At 39.5% G+C, this 17,801-nt stretch overlaps 1 protein-coding gene and 1 long non-coding RNA gene across 2 annotated transcripts in view; one reads left to right on the top strand and one right to left on the bottom strand.

Annotated features, from left to right (window-relative positions):
- The window catches only part of LOC137230617 (uncharacterized), a 21,392-nt gene extending 18,275 nt beyond the window's left edge, over positions 1-3,117 (top strand). Inside the window, exon 2 of the long non-coding RNA XR_010946188.1 lies at positions 2,684-3,117. This is a non-coding gene — a long non-coding RNA (uncharacterized lncRNA). The remainder of the gene's footprint in view (positions 1-2,683) is intronic.
- The window catches only part of SPCS2 (signal peptidase complex subunit 2), a 24,560-nt gene extending 6,759 nt beyond the window's left edge, over positions 1-17,801 (bottom strand). The window contains exons 1-4 of the mRNA XM_067750354.1: positions 17,642-17,801; positions 5,885-5,968; positions 4,912-5,071; positions 21-156 (exon numbers count right to left, since the gene is read on the bottom strand). Coding sequence (XP_067606455.1) covers positions 21-156; positions 4,912-5,071; positions 5,885-5,968; positions 17,642-17,755 — 494 coding nt within the window. The 5' untranslated portion in view covers positions 17,756-17,801. The remainder of the gene's footprint in view (positions 1-20; positions 157-4,911; positions 5,072-5,884; positions 5,969-17,641) is intronic.

The raw sequence follows: 17,801 nt of genomic DNA, 5'->3' as shown, positions 1-17,801 counted from the left end.
ATCTGTGAGGATAGTCATACCTTTTGAGACTGGACGACAGCTGCCAAATATCATCAGGATCCATCCCTGTGGGATCTTTCCTGTGGGCCACGAGAAAGATGCTCTTCTCCTTATATGAGGTATAAATGGTCAGGATCCCCATCATCACAAAATAGGTTCAGATAAAGTTAAGGGGAAAATACACACAAAAGAGAAATAACACAAACTGACAAGCAAGGGCTACAAAAACTTTCATAATGATAGGCCTAAAGAAGACAGTTTTGTCTTGCTGTAAAAACACTGAAAATTTAACTATTTCATTTTCATCCTTATTTTATGCAAGAGAAGCAAGGCTCTCTCTGGTTAGTTCTGCAAAGAATATCTCAAAAAACAAGAAAGGAAAAAGGTACAGGGCATAAATCAGCTCTCATCTTTCTGTTCAAGGACAACATATATAAAGAGATCCTCTATTACCTAGTTTGTCAAGACTTGTGCTTATTTCTCCATACAATACAAAACTAATAATCACAGTGGACTTGACCACACTCAACCAATTTCAAGGGTCATTAAAAGAGGAAAACTGACTTCAAATTAGTTTACTATAAGAGTCTCATGCTCTACCAAATGAGCTAGCTGGGCGACTACCACAATTTAGTTTACGAGAAGGACAACTACTTCCTCCATACATGTAGGCTTATTATTATACTCAGTTTTTTTTTTTTTTTTTTTTTTTTGCGGTACGCGGGCCTCTCACTGTTGTGGCCTCTCCCGTTGCGGAGCACAGGCTCCGGAAGCGCAGGCTCAGCGGCCATGGCTCATGGGCCCAGCCGCTCCGCGGCATGTGGGATCTTCCCGGACCGGGGCACGAACCTGTGTCCCCCGCATCGGCAGGCGGACTCTCAACCACGGCGCCACCAGGGAAGCCCTATACTCAGTTTTTGACAGTATTAACTATCATACTTGAGTACCTGTGTGCCAGAAACTGGCAAAAGAGCTTTGTGTACATGTGTCATTTAAATTTTATATAAGGGACAGGCAGGAAAGTATAGTACAAAGTATGAGCTTTGGAGTAAAGTGGTCCTAGATTTGAACTCTGGCTTTTAACCAATGTAACCTTGACAAATTACTCCTTATCCCAAGGCTTAATACTGTCACCTCTAAAATGGGGATAAAACTGACTTTTTAGAATTGTCATGAGATTTAGTGATGGTATATATATTTTTAGTGTACACCACACAGAAGACATTTATAATGGTACTATTATTACATATAAAAATGACATGATTATAAAAATGGCAAGATCACGTTTTGTTTTAAACAAATATAATCAAACAAACGAAATTCCATCAAGGCCGTTCTCTTGGGAGGCCATATAATTATAATAAGGTTGCTGTCATTGTTCAAAGATCTTTGGAACTCTTTTGAGAACTGTCTCTAGAACCTATGGCATATTCTTTTGAACTGCCTTAATAGTGAAAAAGTTCATACTGGGATGATTTATCTGATACTGTAAGCAGTCAAGGTGCAAATTCTGTGACTATAATCTGAGATCAATTTGGATAATACCACTTTTGGTCAGGACCTGCTTTATTCGATGGCTTTCTAACTGCCTCTGAAGAAAAATCCCCAAAGTGGAATTTTTAGAAATATTTCAGGTGGTTGTAAGATTGTTATGAAAAGTAAACTGCCTACCAAAATGATCTGTTTTCAACAACTAGTACGTATCAGTACATAGCAGACATGCAATAGCACGAGGTGGCTATTTAGAATGAGGCAGTCCTATATATACTAATATGGAAAGACATTCAATATATTTTTTAAGTTAAAAAGAAAAGTTCAGTATGTATAGATTGACTTGGGGAGGAGGGAGTGGGGACCACAAGAAAACTATCAACATATTTAACTTTATATTCTAAATATAGTATAAAATCTCTCATTTGATCTTTACAATAATTCTGAGTGTGTATTACTCATATTTATAAGTTAGCAGCATTCAAACAGTCTCCAAAAAGTAATTATCACAAAAACAACTTGAAATTTCAAACCCAGGTTCTCTAGCTGTTACACAAGCCACACCTATACCTCATGCTCAGTAACTCCCAGTCTAGCCCCTCAGCTTCAAGGAAACCTGACACAGATCTGAACCTCCAAAATCTGATCCTTTCCTAAAACAGGTATACCTTGGAGACGTTGTGGGTTTGGTTCCAGACCACCACAATAAAGGAGTGTCAAAATAAACTGAATGATACAAATTTTGTTTCCCAGGGCATATGAAAGTTATGTTTACATATACTGTAGTCTATTAAGTGTGTAGTAGCATTATGTCTAAAAAAACCAATGTACACACCTTAATTAAAAAAGACTTTATTGCTAAAAAATGCTAACCATCATCTGAGCCTTCAGCGAGTAGTAATCTTCTTGCTGGTGGAGGGTCTTGCCTCAATGTTCAGATGGCTACTGACTGAGCAGGGTGGTGGTTGCTGAGCGCTGGGGTGGCCATGGCAGTTTCTTAAAATAAGACAATGAAGTCTGCTGCATTCATTGACTCTGCCTCTCATGAACGACTTCTCTGTAGCATGCAGTGCTATTTCATAGCACTTCACCCACAGAACTTCTTTCAAAATTAGAATCAATCTTCTCTCAAACCCTGCTGCTTTATCAACTAAGTTAATGTAATATTCTGAATCTTTTGTTGTCATTTCAGAAATCTTCACATCTTCACCAGAAGTAGATTCCAGCTCAAGAAACTACTTTTTTTACTCATCCACAAGAAGCAACTCCTCATCTGTCAAAGTTTGATCATGAGATTGCAGCAATTCAGTCACACCTTCAGGCTCCAGTTCCAATTCCAGTTCTCTTGCTGTTTCCACATCTGCAGTGTCTTCCTCCACTGAGGTAAGGAACCCCTCAAAGTCATCCATGAGGGATGGAATCAACTTCTTCCAAACTCCTGTTAACGTTTGATATTTTGTCTGCTTCCCATAAGTCACAAGTGTTCTTAATGGCATCTAGAATTGTGAATCCTTTCCAGAAGGTTTCAATTTACTTTGCCCAGATCCATCAGAGGAAATCAATATTTATGGCACTACAGCATTACAAAATGTATTTCTTAAATAATAAAACCTGAAGTTGAAATTACTCCTTGATCCATGGGCTGCAAAATGGATGTTGTGTAGCAGGCATGAAAACAACATTAATCTTGGTGTACATGTCCATCAGAGCTCTTGGATGACCAAGTACATTGTCAATGAGTAGTAATATCTTGAAAGGAATCTTTTTTTCTGAGTAGTAGATCTCAGCAGTGGACTTAAAATATTCAGTAAACTATGTTGTAAGCAGATGTGCTGTCATCCAGGTGTGCTGTCGCCCAGACTTTGTTGTTCCATTTATAGAGCACAGGCAGAGAAGATACAACATAATTCTTAAGGGCCCTAGGATTTTCAGAATAGTAAATGAGCAAGAACTTCAATTTAAAGTCACCAGCTGCATTAACCTCTAACAAGTGAGTCAGCCTGTCCTTTGAAGCTTCTCTCTAGCTATGAAAGTCCTAGATGGCACCTTCTTTCAATATAAGGCTGTTTTACCTACATTGAAGAAAATCTGTTGTTTAGTATATATAGGCACCTTCATTAATTATCTTAGTTAGATCTTCTGGATAACTTGCTGCAGCTTCTACATCAGCACTTGTTGTTTCACCTTGTACTTTTATGTTATGGAGATGGCTTCTTCCCTTAAACCTCATGAGCCACCCCATGTTAGCTTCAAACTTTTCTTCTGCAGCTTCCTCACCTCTCAGCCTTCTTGGTATTGAAGAGAGTTAGCACCTTATTCTGGATTAGACTTTGGCTTAAGGGAATCTTGTAGCTGGCTTGATCTTCTATTCAGACCACTAAAACTTTCTCCATATCAGGATTAAGGCTGTTTCATTTTCTTATCATTCATGTGTTCACTGGAGTAGCACTTTCAATTTCCTTCAAGAACTTTTGCTTTGCATTCACAACTTGGGTAACCGGCACAAGAGTCCTACCTTTTGGCCTATATCAGCTTTCAACACACCTTCCTCACTAAGCTTAATCATTTCTAAGCTTTTGATTTAAAGTGAGAGACATGTAACTCTTCCTTTCACTTAAACCCTTAGAAGCCACTGAAGGGTTATTAACTGGCCTAATTTCAATACTGCTGTGACTCAGGGAATAGGGAAGGCCCAGAGGAGGGAGAGATGGAGAGATGACTGGTCTGGAGCAGTCAGAACACACACAACATTTATCCATTAAATTGTTAGTTGTCTTACATGGGTGTGGTTTGTGGTGCCGCAAAAAACAATTACAATAGTAAAATCAATGATCACTGATTACAGATCACCATAACAAATATAATGATCATGGAAAAGTTTGACACATTGTGAGCATTACCAAAATGTGACAGAGATACAAAGTGAGCAAATGCTGTTGGAAAAATGGCGCCAACAGACTTCCTCAACACACAGGGTTGCCACAAACCTTCAATTTGTAAAAAAAAAATAATGCGCTATCTATGAAGCACAATAAAGCAAAGTGCAATAAAGTGAGGTATACCTATACCCTGGCATGAGTGGCTTGAAGCAACCTGGTCTAATGGGTTAAGTTCTAGGCTAGAAATGAGAAGAGCTGGGTCTCACTATTCCTATGTGTTTTCCTATTAGGTGCTCACACTTGGATTATAACCTCTACATTAATAACTAAACAGAATTAAAGATAAAATAACTGTATTGAATCTAAAATATCAATGATAATTATGACATAAATTTACAGATGCTCACATTTCATAATGTTAAATCGTAACATGAGCAGGCCCCAAGATGAAAGTTTGTTTTTTTGTAAGGAGCAGAGAAGAGTACCAGTAGAGATTTTAAAAAACTGTCAGTAGAAAACAAACCTGAGCGTAAAGGATATGATATAACGCACAAAGCCAAAACAGGTTTGGACTCTGGAAAGGGGTGCATATAATCCCAAATCAAAGCCACGATGGCGAAGAAACAGGAGATGGTACAGATGGTGAGGCGACCGTCAATTAGACCAAAATTCTCCACATACTTGTACTTTTCCAGAAGTACCTAGTGAGAAGAAGAAGGAAGCAAGCTAATAGGAATACCTCCCTCTTTGTATCTGCTTTTATTCTTAATTTCCATGATGAAAGTTATGTTAATCATATAAATGATCAAGTTGTTATCTCCAATCAGAATTTTGCCACTCTGAGCAAAAAAAATATTCAACCTGTTTACAAAGATCCCAGAGAAAAAGTTCATCAACTTCTCATACATTTTTTTTTTAAAAATCCTCATCTCCCTAGAATGAAGCTAAACTTTTCTTTTCCCTTTTTTTTTTTTTGCGGTACGCGGGCCTCTCACTGTTGTGGCCTCTCCCATTATGGAGCACAGGCTCTGGACGCCCAGGCTCAGTGGCCACGGCTCACAGGCCCAGCCGCTCCACGGCACGTGGGATCCTCCCAGACCGGGGCACGAACCCACATCCCCTGCATTGGCAGGCGGACTCTCAACCACTGCGCCACCAGGGAAGCCCTCTTTTCCCTTTTAAAATACAGAGATGACCCATCATGGCTGAATGCCCTATATTCCCTCAACCCTCTTGCCTCTAGGCTAATTAACCTCAAAAATGATAGATTACCAGCTTTCTGGAATTCAAAAATTAGAGATTCTGAAGAGAAATTTGAGGAACTAACAATTATATTTTAACACCTGTTCCCCTATATACACTGTAAGGATTTTAGAAAATGCTTTCTGGCTCAATTCCTAACACTGAAAAGTAAAGTCATTCTAAGTCATAGAAGGAAAAAACCCTGCAAGAGATGTGCCATCAGCTGTATACATAGTAACAGACTCCCCGCTCCCCACCCCCAAAGAAAGTACCTTTTTGGCAGAATCATCCAAAGAATTTTTCACAGCTGATCCATCCCATTTGTCAATTTTTACAGGCTTATCATCAATCTTCCACTGTAAATCAAACAGATAAGTTGTGCGTTAAGAGATATGGCATCTTACTAAAAGTAAAATGAACTACTTCCTTAAGAGCATTCTCAAGTATATATAACATTTATTCTCTCTTCTGATGTTGGACAGCTAAAAGACAAAACACTTGAAAATGAAGTTGAAGGAGACTAGGTCACTAGAATCTGGTGGTACTCGTATGATGTTGCCAGTCTGCATGCTAGAAAGTCAAATGTACAAGGCCAAAACCAGAACACTTACATAGGCTGCAGAGACTATAGTGTGAACTCAAATATCCCATCCCCATTTTACAAAAATGTGGGAATAGAAAGGAATTGCACTTGTTCATCCTTTCATTCTGTGACTACAAAATCCAGACAATATACATCCATGAACTTTCGGATGCTAACAAAATGACAAAGGTCTCCTTTAATACATTTTTGTCTGCTAACAACTTTTATATTTTATCAGCATGTCTTAACTGTAGGAAAACAGCAAATCCAGTGTAGTCTGTTGGAAAGAACATTTTGAACTAAGTCCTATCACCAGTTAGGTACATGACTTTGTTCTGACTGAGAACAAGTTCAGAGATGCTGCATACAAGAAATAAAGATGGAACAAACATCGTAAAACGTGAGAAGATTTTAAAGGAGTGTAGAAATATAATTCATCAAACTTAATTTTGTGATTCTATATACTATTACACAAAAAAGAAAAACTATTCTGTGAAGTTTGTTGGGGGAAAAAACATGAACTAAAACAGTCATACCTCAAGTGATTAAAACTCAATCAAGGCTTTCCCCTTTATGTCTCAAAAAAACAAGAATTTTCTTTGAGAAAATTACTAGTGGAAGCATGTTGTAATGATGATTCTCATAGCCTGCCAGCCTACAAATCAAACATGACACTTAATTTAAAAAACACAAATTGAACCAAGAAGAAATTCACAGGCTATCTAGCTAAATAGCTCGCTTACACTTAGTTTAGTAAATCCCATTTTGACAATAGCAAGCAAAAGAAAGAACTTGTATAGCCAGAATCCATAACAGAATTTGAATTATTTGTGAATCAAAGTCATTAAAAATTTTTTGGCTCATTCCAAAAAAAAAAAAAAATTATGTTCTCAGAGAAACCCAGCCACCCATCACTACCTGCAGTGCATCACAGAAAAGAAACTTGCCTCTACAATTCAGAGGATAACTTCTTGGCAATATTGGGGGATAAAACAGAGAAGAAGCCATTACAACATGTGCTAAAATAGTCTCAGCTCTAACTCCACTGGTACCTAGAAGGATCTTCAGTAAGTGGTACAGGAACATTTCCAGTGAATTACATAAACAAGAAAGTTTATAATTGATTTCTCAAGAGATAGGAGCATCATCCATTCTGTGTAAATGAAAAACCTTAGCCTATATCAAAGCAAATAGCATCTCTGCTGTAGTACAGAGATACATCTGGAAAAAAAGGCAGGAAAATGGACATTTTCCATCATTCTCAAAAACTGCCCATCAACTAAAATGTACGATCCTGGTCATGTACTCTCTATTGCTATTCAGGACTATCTTCTTTTCCTCACTCTTCTCTTCTTCAACCCTAAGTGCAAATTACCTTCCTTTTGTAAGGATGTGGTAACTCTGCACACAATTCCTCTTCCCTGCATTCCCTCCTGTGTATTATAGATATGTGTATATTGAGCACAATCACAAGTATTGACTTACTTAGTTATTATTTGCACCAACATCATACATATATATACATGGTTTAAAGAGTTCTGTAAGTTATAAAAAAAAAAATAGCAGTCCTGCTTCCCCTCCCCTTAAGACTCTTTCTATTGTCATTTTCCACTCTCCAGAGACAGGCACTAATTTCAACTCCTTTGGCTGATTTTTTGGGTATCCACATCTCTGGGGGAAAAAAAAAGTTTATATTATTATTTTCAGTTCTTAGCATTAAATCTATTGACTTTTCACCATGAAAGATGAGATTTAACCACTTCATCCCCTGCCACTTTCTCATTTATTTTTCCTGCTCCTCCCTCACCATCTTTTTAATATAGTTATAGTAGATCAATATTGATTTGGTCTTATACCTTAGTTTTTGCTAGACCATTATTTGGAGGTTACAATATGACCATAAATGCTAGTCACAGATGAGTCATGTATATTAGGATTACTTTTTCTTTCCTGCATAGCTTTTTGCTTTTCTTGGAGCTACTATTGTTTTTGTTGCTGTTTTTAACCCTACAAGGTATTTCTCACCAATATATTCTCAAATTCTCCCTCAATTGTTTAACTCTCCTTTCAATATTTGCAATCATATTCAGCATTCTGTGAATTTCATCTTCCTGGAGAAGTCTCTCTTGGAGCCTTCTGGACTGCTTCAATCTAGGTGGATTTCTTTCCAGTCCTGCTGTATTAACTGTCATCCTGGAATCTCCCTTTACTATGACCCGGGGAGTTCCCTTAACCTTCTCTTGGGCTAATTCCCCTTTTCTTAGATACCATGCCTTACTCTTTTCTTGGTTTATAATTCCAGCCCCTGTCCATCATCTCCACCCTCCTCCCACCACTCAAATTTGTAAATTGAAATCCTAAACCACAATGTGACAGTATTAGGAGGTGGTGCCTCTGGGAAGTAATTAGGTCATGAGGGTAGAGCCTTCGTGAAAGGGATTAGTGCCCTGATAAAAAGACATGAGAGAACCTGCTTTTACTCTGTTTTAACCATATGAGGATACAAGAAAGTTGTCTGTAACCAGTTAAGAGGGCTGTCACTAGACCCAACCATTCTGGCACCCTGATCTCAGACCTCCCATCCTCCAAAACTGTGAGAAATGAAGTTTGGTCGTTTAAGCTATCTAGTCTATGGTATTTTTGTGAGAGCAGCCCAAACTGACTAGCATCCTCCTTTTACAGATAACACTAAGGGTTTAAGAAATTTGCCCAAGGTGAAAGCTAGGAAGTGGTAAAGCTGGGAGTCAATCAAGTTTTCATAATTTCAAAACCTATGCTCTTTCATTATTCTACACTGCTTCCCACAAAATATAAGGAAAGGAATTATTAGCCATAAAAACAAAAGGACACAGACTGCTGAAGTGACAGCCATACAAAGTATCTTGATTCTTATCTAATAAGTTATAGTTAATAACAAAAAAAAATCTTAAAAAGATTTTAATCTTGAATATGCCAACAAAACCTGCAGGATACAAAATATTTGGAATTTTCCATTTTCCTCCAGTTAAAACCAACGGCTATTTGACTGAAAATACAGTTCAAAAAGTCCTATCTTAAAGAAAGTACTTCCCTGCCACTATCAACATAAAACACTTTATCAAACCAGCACACTGACTGATGCCAGACCTGGATGACGAACTATACACAAAAATTATGCATTTGATGGCTTTGATAGAACATTACAAAGACTCACTTCAGTTATTCTCCACTGCAAATCTGAATAATAAAAAGATTTTAATAGCAGTGAAAACAGAAGTAAAGTTATGCAGTGATAAAGACCTCCGTGGATTGCTTCATAAAGTTCCTTAGCTTGACAACTGGGCAGTAAGACTCAAAGGATTCCTCAATTCACACTGAAGAGATGAAGGATACCAGAAGTGAGCTGTGCCAATGGAAGGACCCTGCTCTGATTTTAAAAGAACTGAGCATGGCTCTAAGAAAAATTAATAAACCTTTTTTCTTTCTTCTTTGGTCTCTCTCAGTTTACAAAGTGGATGTAGGCTGCAAAGGGGGAAGGTAGTAGGAGATGAGGCACATGACGGAGGGAGCATATCCTAGATGGCCTTATTTACTAGGCTAGGGGACTTGGGACCTTATTCTGAAACAAGCAGTGGAGAATATTTTAAGCAGGTGAACAACACAATCAAACTTATGTTTTTTAAAAAAGTCATTTTTAGTGGCAACCTAGCAGATGGTCTGGAGGGGAGTAACAATGGAGATAAACACATCAGATGGGGCCTGATTTAGATGCAGGGCCTGAATCAGAGCAGCAGTAAGGGGATGAAAGGGGATTATTTATGAGGTAGAATTGGCAGGACTTAACATCAGACTAGTTACAAGAAACATCAAAAAGAGAAGATAGAGATGACCATTCTACTAGAATCCGGGCTTAGATAACTCTCTGAGCTGTCATACTGTTTTCCAAGAGAAGAAACAGAGGAGGAAAAAGAAGAAATACCCATTTGTATATGATGAGTTTGAGATGTTTAAGCTCTACAGTTACACTGATTTCAGAATTTTCTAAACCAAAATAAGATTATGAAAACTGATGGCAGACTCAGAAGTTGAGATACTATTTGAGTTGGAAATACATACCCCTACCTCCCATATGCACACATTTGGCAAAAGATCAGAAAGCAGTAAGTTCAAAATAAGGAAAAAATGTTCAATTTGGGGAGCAAACGATCTGTCTTGAGAATGCTTACTGTCATCTAATTTAGATTCCAATTAAGAAATACCAGGGTATCTCAAAGAGAGATATTATTGCTCCTGGCAACATACTTAATCTTCAATTTCCATCTATTTTTTATAAAAATGGGCAAGAAATATTGCAAAGAAAATTACTTGCTTAATAGTGGCTTATTATTGGCTGCAGTTATCACTGGAGTTAAGTTGGAAGTTAGAAATGACCACACGATAATTATGAGCATGAGTATCAGTGGCAACACCAGAGTAACTGGAGGTAAGTAGACTGGATCTGGCTACTTAAGTCTAACATACCTAACAGATATCAAAGTGGAGATGGCAAGCATTTAAACATATAAATCTGGGCTCAGAGGAGAGGTCTAGGTTGTAAATATAAATGTGGAAGTCATCAACTTAAAGATGGAATCTAAGCCATGACACTGTTTATCTCCTTGGGATGAGTGTACATCGAGAGGGCCAGGGGCTTGCTGATATTTACAAGTCAGAAGAAAAAATAACAACAATAAAGACAGATAAGTGGAGAAAGAGGAAAACCAGGGCAAGTGGTGTTCTAGAGGCCACATAAAGATAATATTTCAAGAAAGAAGTGATCGATGAGTCAAATACTTAAGGCCAGGTAATAAGAAAAACCACTACGATTTGACAAGACGGAGGTCAGAACAGAGAGATGGTGCAGGCAACAGCTAAAGAAGGGACTTGAGCTGATAGAGGTTGTTAAAATCTTTGATACCACTGTGTATATAGTGGTAAATAGTTAAAAAAATAATAGTTTGAAGCTTTAAAGGTTACTCCATAAACCCTGTAAAAATAAAAAGAATGTTTTAAAAATTGACATCTAATTCACCTATAAAACTCACCATTTAAAAACGTACAATTCTGGCCTTCCCTGGTGGCACAGTGGTTAAGAATCTGCCTGCCAATGCAGGGGACATGGGTTCGAGCCCTGGTCCGGGAAGATCCCACATGCCACGGAGCAGCTAAGCCCGTGCACCACAACTACTGAAGCCCACGCGCCTAGAGCCCGTGTTCTGCAACAGGAGAAGCCACCACAATGAGAAGCCTGCACACTGCAACAGAGTAGCTCCCGCCCACCACAACTACAGAAAGCCCACGCAGCAACGAAGACCCAACGCAGCCCAAAATAAATAAATAAAATTTAAAAATAAATTAAAATGTACAATTCAGTGGTTTTTATTATACTCACAAGGTTGTGCAATCATCACCATCTAATTCCAGAACATTTTCGTCACCCCCAGAAGAGACCCTATTCCCATAAGCAGTCACTCCAATTACTACCACCCCAACCCCAGCCTTGGCAACCACTAATCTACTTTCTGTTTGCATGGATCTGCCTATTCTGGACATTTCATATCTATGGAATCATATAATATGTGGCCTTTTGTGACTGCCTTTTCTCACTTAGTATAACATCGTCAAGGTTCATCCATGTTGTAACATGTGTCAGTATTTCATTCCTTTTTATGGCCAAATAATGTTCTACTGCATGGATATACCACACTTTTATGGGTTGCTTCCACCCTTTGGCTTTTGTGAATAATGCTGCTGTGATCATGTGTACAAGTTTTTGTGTAGACACACATTTTCAATTCTCTTGAGTTTATAACTAGGAGTGGGATCTGCTGAGTCATATGGTAACTCTTCTTAACTTTCATCATTTTACATTCCATCAGAAATGTAGGAGGGTTCCAATATCTCCACATCTTCACCAATAATGGTTATTTTTCTTATTTCATTATAGCCATACGACTGGTATCTCATTGTGGTTTTGATTTGCATTCTCTAATAACTAATGGTGTTGAGCATCTTTTCATGTGCTTGCTGGCCATCTGCATATCTTCTATGGAGAAATATCTATTCACATGTTTTATCCTTTTTTTTGCTTTTTTAAAAATCAATGTTGGGGAAGCAATAACAGGTTCTTTTTTGTTGCGGTGTGTGGGCTTCTAATGGTGGTGGCTTCTCTTGTTGTGGAGCACAGGCTCTAGTAGTGCAGGCTTCAGTAGTTGTGGTACATGGGCTCAGTAGTCGTGGCTCGTGGGCTGTAGAGCGCAGGCTTGGTAGTTGTGACGCATGGGCCTAGTTGCTCTGTGTCATGTGGGATTTTCCTGGAGGGATTGAACCCATGTCCCCTGCATTGGCAGGCAGACTCTTAAACACGGCGCCACCAGGGAACTCCAACATCCTTTATTCTTTTAAAAACTGGTTTGTCTTTTTATTATCGAGTTGTAAGGTTCTTTATATAGTTTAGATACTAGACCCTTACCAGATATGTGATTTGCAAACATTTTCTCTCATGCTGTGGACTGTCTTTCCACTTTCTTGATAATGTCCTTTGACACAAAAAGGTTTTTAATTTTGATGAAGTCAAAAATAATGAGTTTTGAGATGCTTTTAAAGTTTAGTTTGCAAAACAGTGTTAAAAGCCTGCATCTTGTTTCTTTAAACACAAACACACACATCACAGTACTGCCATAAAACTGTTCACCCTCTTTGTCAGAGCTGGGTTAGGGTACAGGCATATACTACCCTGTTCGAGTCTGGCAAGCTAAGATCCCATCGAAGAGAGCAAAAGAGTATATAAGACCTGTCTAAGGACACACGTTGGTGGGTGACAAAGCCAAGGCTTCAGCCTAGGTCTTCCAACTTCAAAACAGATGCTCTCTCCACTACTACATTAGCTAGCACATGGTCTGCTCCAGTATGAGAGGCAATGTACTAAGTAAGGTAAGAGTACTGGATTAAGAGCTGGGAAGCCAGGTTCTGGAATTGTAACTAACTCGCTGTGTGCTCTTGGACAAGTTGCTTCATCTTCCCCTCTCCATGTGTCCATGTCTATAAAATGAGGAGGCTGAACACATGAACTTCAAGGCCTCTTCATTATAAACATTTTCGAGAAATCACTATTGATTAAGCAGAATAGTTAAAAACCAAACAAGAAAAAAACCCCTTAGTTCTTAACCTGTTAAACTGTAGAGGAAATAAATAAATAAACAGCCATGTGTGAAAACATGCAGCTGTCCAGGCCCCACCCCCAGAGAATCTGATTCAGGTCTGGGATGAGGTCCAGAACTCTCTATTTTTTACTAAAACCCCAAGAAAGTCTGATGTAGACAGTCTTCGTATGTTATAAAAAATATTATCTAAGGAAGCTGAAATCCAGAGTAACAAGCTAGTTAGTGGCAGCTATACATGTTTTGCTGAGTGCTTACTATGTGCCAGGAACCACTTTTTAAGGTAAATACTATTATTATCCCCAATTTACAGATGAGGAAACTGAGATACAAAGAGATTTATTAACTTGCCCAAGAACATATATCTGTTAAGTGGCAGAGGAAGGATTCAAAGCCAGCCAGCCAGCCTGGTTCCAGAACCTACGTTCTCAGCTACTAAGGTATAAAAGGGGTACTTTAAGATCAGGTTGACAGTTCAGCCAGAGACAGAAATCCATGTATGAAGTTAAAAGGGCCTGGATATAACTTCTAGAAAGCATGGTTTAATACCACATGTCAATTTTAATAGCCAAAACAATTTTAATAGCCAAAAACCATCCAGCCAGGAGACAGAAATCCACATATGAAGTTAAAAGGGCCTGGATATAACTTCTAGAAGGCATGGTTTAACACCACATGTCAATTTTAATAGCCAAACCAATTTTAATAGCCAAAAAAAATCCAGCCAGGAGACAGAAATCCAACTATGAGGTTAAAAGAATTTGGATATAGTTCTGGAAAGCATGTTTTAATGCCACATGTCAATTTTAATAGCCAAAACAAATTAAGCAAACAATTTTTATAGCCTGCTACATAGAACAAAATGCTTTGATGTATTTTGGGAAAAATAACTTACTGCAATGATCTAAGTTATTCTGTGATGGAAGCTGGAAGGTTATATTTGCATACCTATCTTTAAGATCAGGAAACTAAAATTGCTTTGTTCTCAAAGTCAGTTTCATAGAAGCAGAAACTCACATCTGCTTAGGGAAAACTACAAGCACATTTGCATCTCTTTATTACATTTCTTCATGGCAAGTAAAACCAAAGCTGCAAGAAATAAAATAAAAACCCTCCAAAAAAATCAAGACAAATCAAATTAAAGAAACTGTAAGGTAACAGCCTCTCATTCCCACAGAGCAAAAGCTTCTCTATTCATTCAGCTCCTGCTCCACTGAGAGTAACATCTTTTCCCCATTTTCTCTTCCACAGTACCCTCAGTTTTCAAATAGAGGCATCATCCTCTAAGGCAGTTTCTGAAGACTGGGGTGGCAGATCTGAAGTTTTTTCTCTGCTAAATTCAATGCTCCAAGTATTTATTCTGTGTTGATCACTATAGAGAACGTCTCATGGGAAACTGGACAAATTGGTAGAACAATATAAAACAGTATGTCATATTAAGTGACAGCTGAATTCCCATGTGCAATAAAGCCAGAGACTTCAGAGGAAAAACACCTCAATGTAAGGCTGAAATGAAGTTCTCCAAGAAAAAGCACCTAAACAGCTCCTGACTTATTTTCTCTCTCCTCGGCCCCTCACTTCTTAGTTAATTCTGCCAAGTGCTCCTTTCTGAGGCCTTTTATCTATCTCTGCTACTCAAGTTAGGGTTCTCCTCACCTTATCATTCTATTTTTATAGCCCTGTACAAAGAACATTTACCAATATTATGACTTAATATTTACAACAAGCCTACCATATGTATGGGCATCCACAATGTACACATAAGGACATTTAAGTTCAGTGATATCAAACTTATCCAAGACCATGTAGTTTTTAACATGCTGCACTAGAACTCAAACTTGTCTTTCTTTTTATATTAAACCCCATATACTAGTATGGTATGAGAAGACTTATTAGAAGACTTCTAATTTCTACCACTCCGAACTATTTGAATAACTTTTCTAAAACCACTTTATATATTAGGCTCAAAAACCTTCAACAGGCTTCCTTCCTACTTCGACTTCAAGCAATCCATGCCCTTCTTCATCTGATTCTACCTATTTGTCATTACAGGTCTCTTAGAGCAGCAGTGCCCAACCTTTTTGGCACCAGGGACCAGTTTTGTGGAAGACAATTCTTCCACAGACTGGGGTGGGTGGACGGGGATGGTTCAGGCCGTAATGCGAGCGATGGGGAGTGACAGATGAAGCCTTGCTCGCTGGCACCCCATTCACCTCCTGCTGTGCGGCCTGGTTCCTAACAGGAACTGGGGGTTGGGGACCCCTGTCTTAGAGAACAGTCAGTCAACAGTACCTGAGAAACATCAGGCACCGTGTACCTTTGTTCAAGGACATTCTTAACTGGTAGGCTGTCTGTCTCTGTCTCTCTCTCAAAATAAGGTCCCAGTTCCACTCTCAAACATGAGGTCTTTCCCTAGGGCTCTCATCCCCTTATCAATTAGATCTCAGGAATCATTCTCTCACTTTAACTTCTCTAAAAAGTACACATGTGAATACCAAATAGTTTTATGTTTAATATTTTGGGTACCCCATGTCCTATACTCAGCTATACTGAGTACTTTCTGGCAGTAGGATTCTGGATTCTTTTCCTCTGCCATTACACCTCTGTATTAGATACTATAGGTTACAGAGATCATTAACGTATATCATCTCATTTGATTCTCCCCAAAACCCTAATATTTCAGGTGAAGAAAGGAAAGCTTGGTGAGGTTAAATGACTTGCCAATCTTCATACAGTTTGAAACTAGCAGATCTATGTCAAAGCCCAAATCTTATGACCCCCAAACGCAGGTTCTTCCAAAACGCACTGATGCCATACACTTTTCAGTAATCACTGCCTTAGCAGACTGTCCATGCTTAATGTTTGCTGGTGATGATCCAAGTGGAGCAAAGAGCAAGAACACTCAATGGGACAGAATAAACATAGGCCATGAGGTGTTCACCCAGCAGGAAGGCAGGATCTGTGTATGAAAATGACCATCAATTCTCAACACTTTCACACACCTTGGAGCGATTTACCATCCCAACTCCCAGAACATGTTCCTATCTCTTAAGAAGGGTTAAGAGTGTGAGAACCATGTAATTCAAAACCAGTGACACCCAAAAAGAGAAGCAAAAAGATCTGGATCCAAGCCCCTCAATATGATCATGTATTCATTTCTTAAGCACCTACCATGTGTTAAGCACAGAGAAGTCTGAAAGCTGTTTTCAATTAAAGTAAACAATCCTGACTATTTACTATGTTAAAGACCCCATGCTTAACATTTCTCATCAAACTGGCTTAGGGCCCTACAATGAGAGAACTGGAAGGAACCTTAGGGTACATTAAGGCTAAGTCCCTCATTTTACAGATGAGGAAACAAAACACAGGGAGAACAAGCACATTTCAAGGTCACACAGCTAATTAGAGGCAGAACCAGTACTAGGACCCAGACCTACACGCAACTGTTTCTCTCGAGATGCTATGCAAAGGGCAAGAAGGGCCAACCCAGGAAAAGAATCTGCCTTTTTTCTTTTCTTTTAAACCCTTGTTGTTAGGACCACATTAACAGAAACAAACAAAAAACAAAACAAAAAACCACAACTGGATGGGTAGAGGGGAAGAAGAGGTAAGCCTGAGCAGGTAACAAGCTCATGAATACGATTCACCTAGGGCACTTGGCGTGGAGGGGGAAGGGAAGGAAGGGGGAGGGTGAAGGAGAGAGGAAAAAAGATAAATCTTAAAGGTTTCCTGTCAGCGCGTAGGGGAAGTCAATACTCGAAGCTCAGTATTCGGCGTATCGAGGTAAAACGCCTAGAAACTTCAGTAAGCAAAAGGCCCAAAGCACTCTGGAATATGTAGCAGCACGCAAGTGTGGCGGTCGTGATGGGGAGATTGGAGGCTACTGACTTCGAACAGCGGCTTTCATTCAGTCAGGATTCACAATTCCCTGTCGGTGAAATGGGCACATTCAACAGTGACCCCCAGCACCACCAAGGAAAAAGCGATGGCTGCACTGAAATGTGAGAATAATCGAATATTCCTAAGAAGCTGTAGTGGCCGGCATTAAGGACCGATCACTTCCGAGAAGTAAAGAAGTCCTAAAGAGGAGAGAGCCCGGGTTTGAGGTGTGTAGGGAGCTGGCTATAAGCGCCCGCAGGGTTCCCACTGTGGGCCCGACGAGCACTCCCCCTGGGAAGCCGCAGAAGGGGGGGCGAGGATGGGAAAGGGGGCTCGCCGCCTCCCGGGCGTCCCCAGGCCTCGCCTGCCCCCAAGAACCGACTTCTCACCTTGTCCAGCAAGCCGCTGCGGCTACTGCCTGTCCCACAGCTGGAACCACTTCCAGCCCCACTACTGCCTCCGCCACCACCAGTTCTCCCTCCCTGTGCAGCCGCCGCCGCCATCTTGCTTGCTTCTGCGTCTCCCTCCCCTCCTACTTGTCCGAAGCCG

The sequence above is a fragment of the Pseudorca crassidens genome, chromosome 9 (genome assembly GCF_039906515.1).
Source record: "Pseudorca crassidens isolate mPseCra1 chromosome 9, mPseCra1.hap1, whole genome shotgun sequence".
NCBI lineage: Eukaryota > Metazoa > Chordata > Mammalia > Artiodactyla > Delphinidae > Pseudorca > Pseudorca crassidens.
Note: the sequence above shows the minus strand (reverse complement) of the source record. Positions and strands in the feature narration are given on the sequence as shown.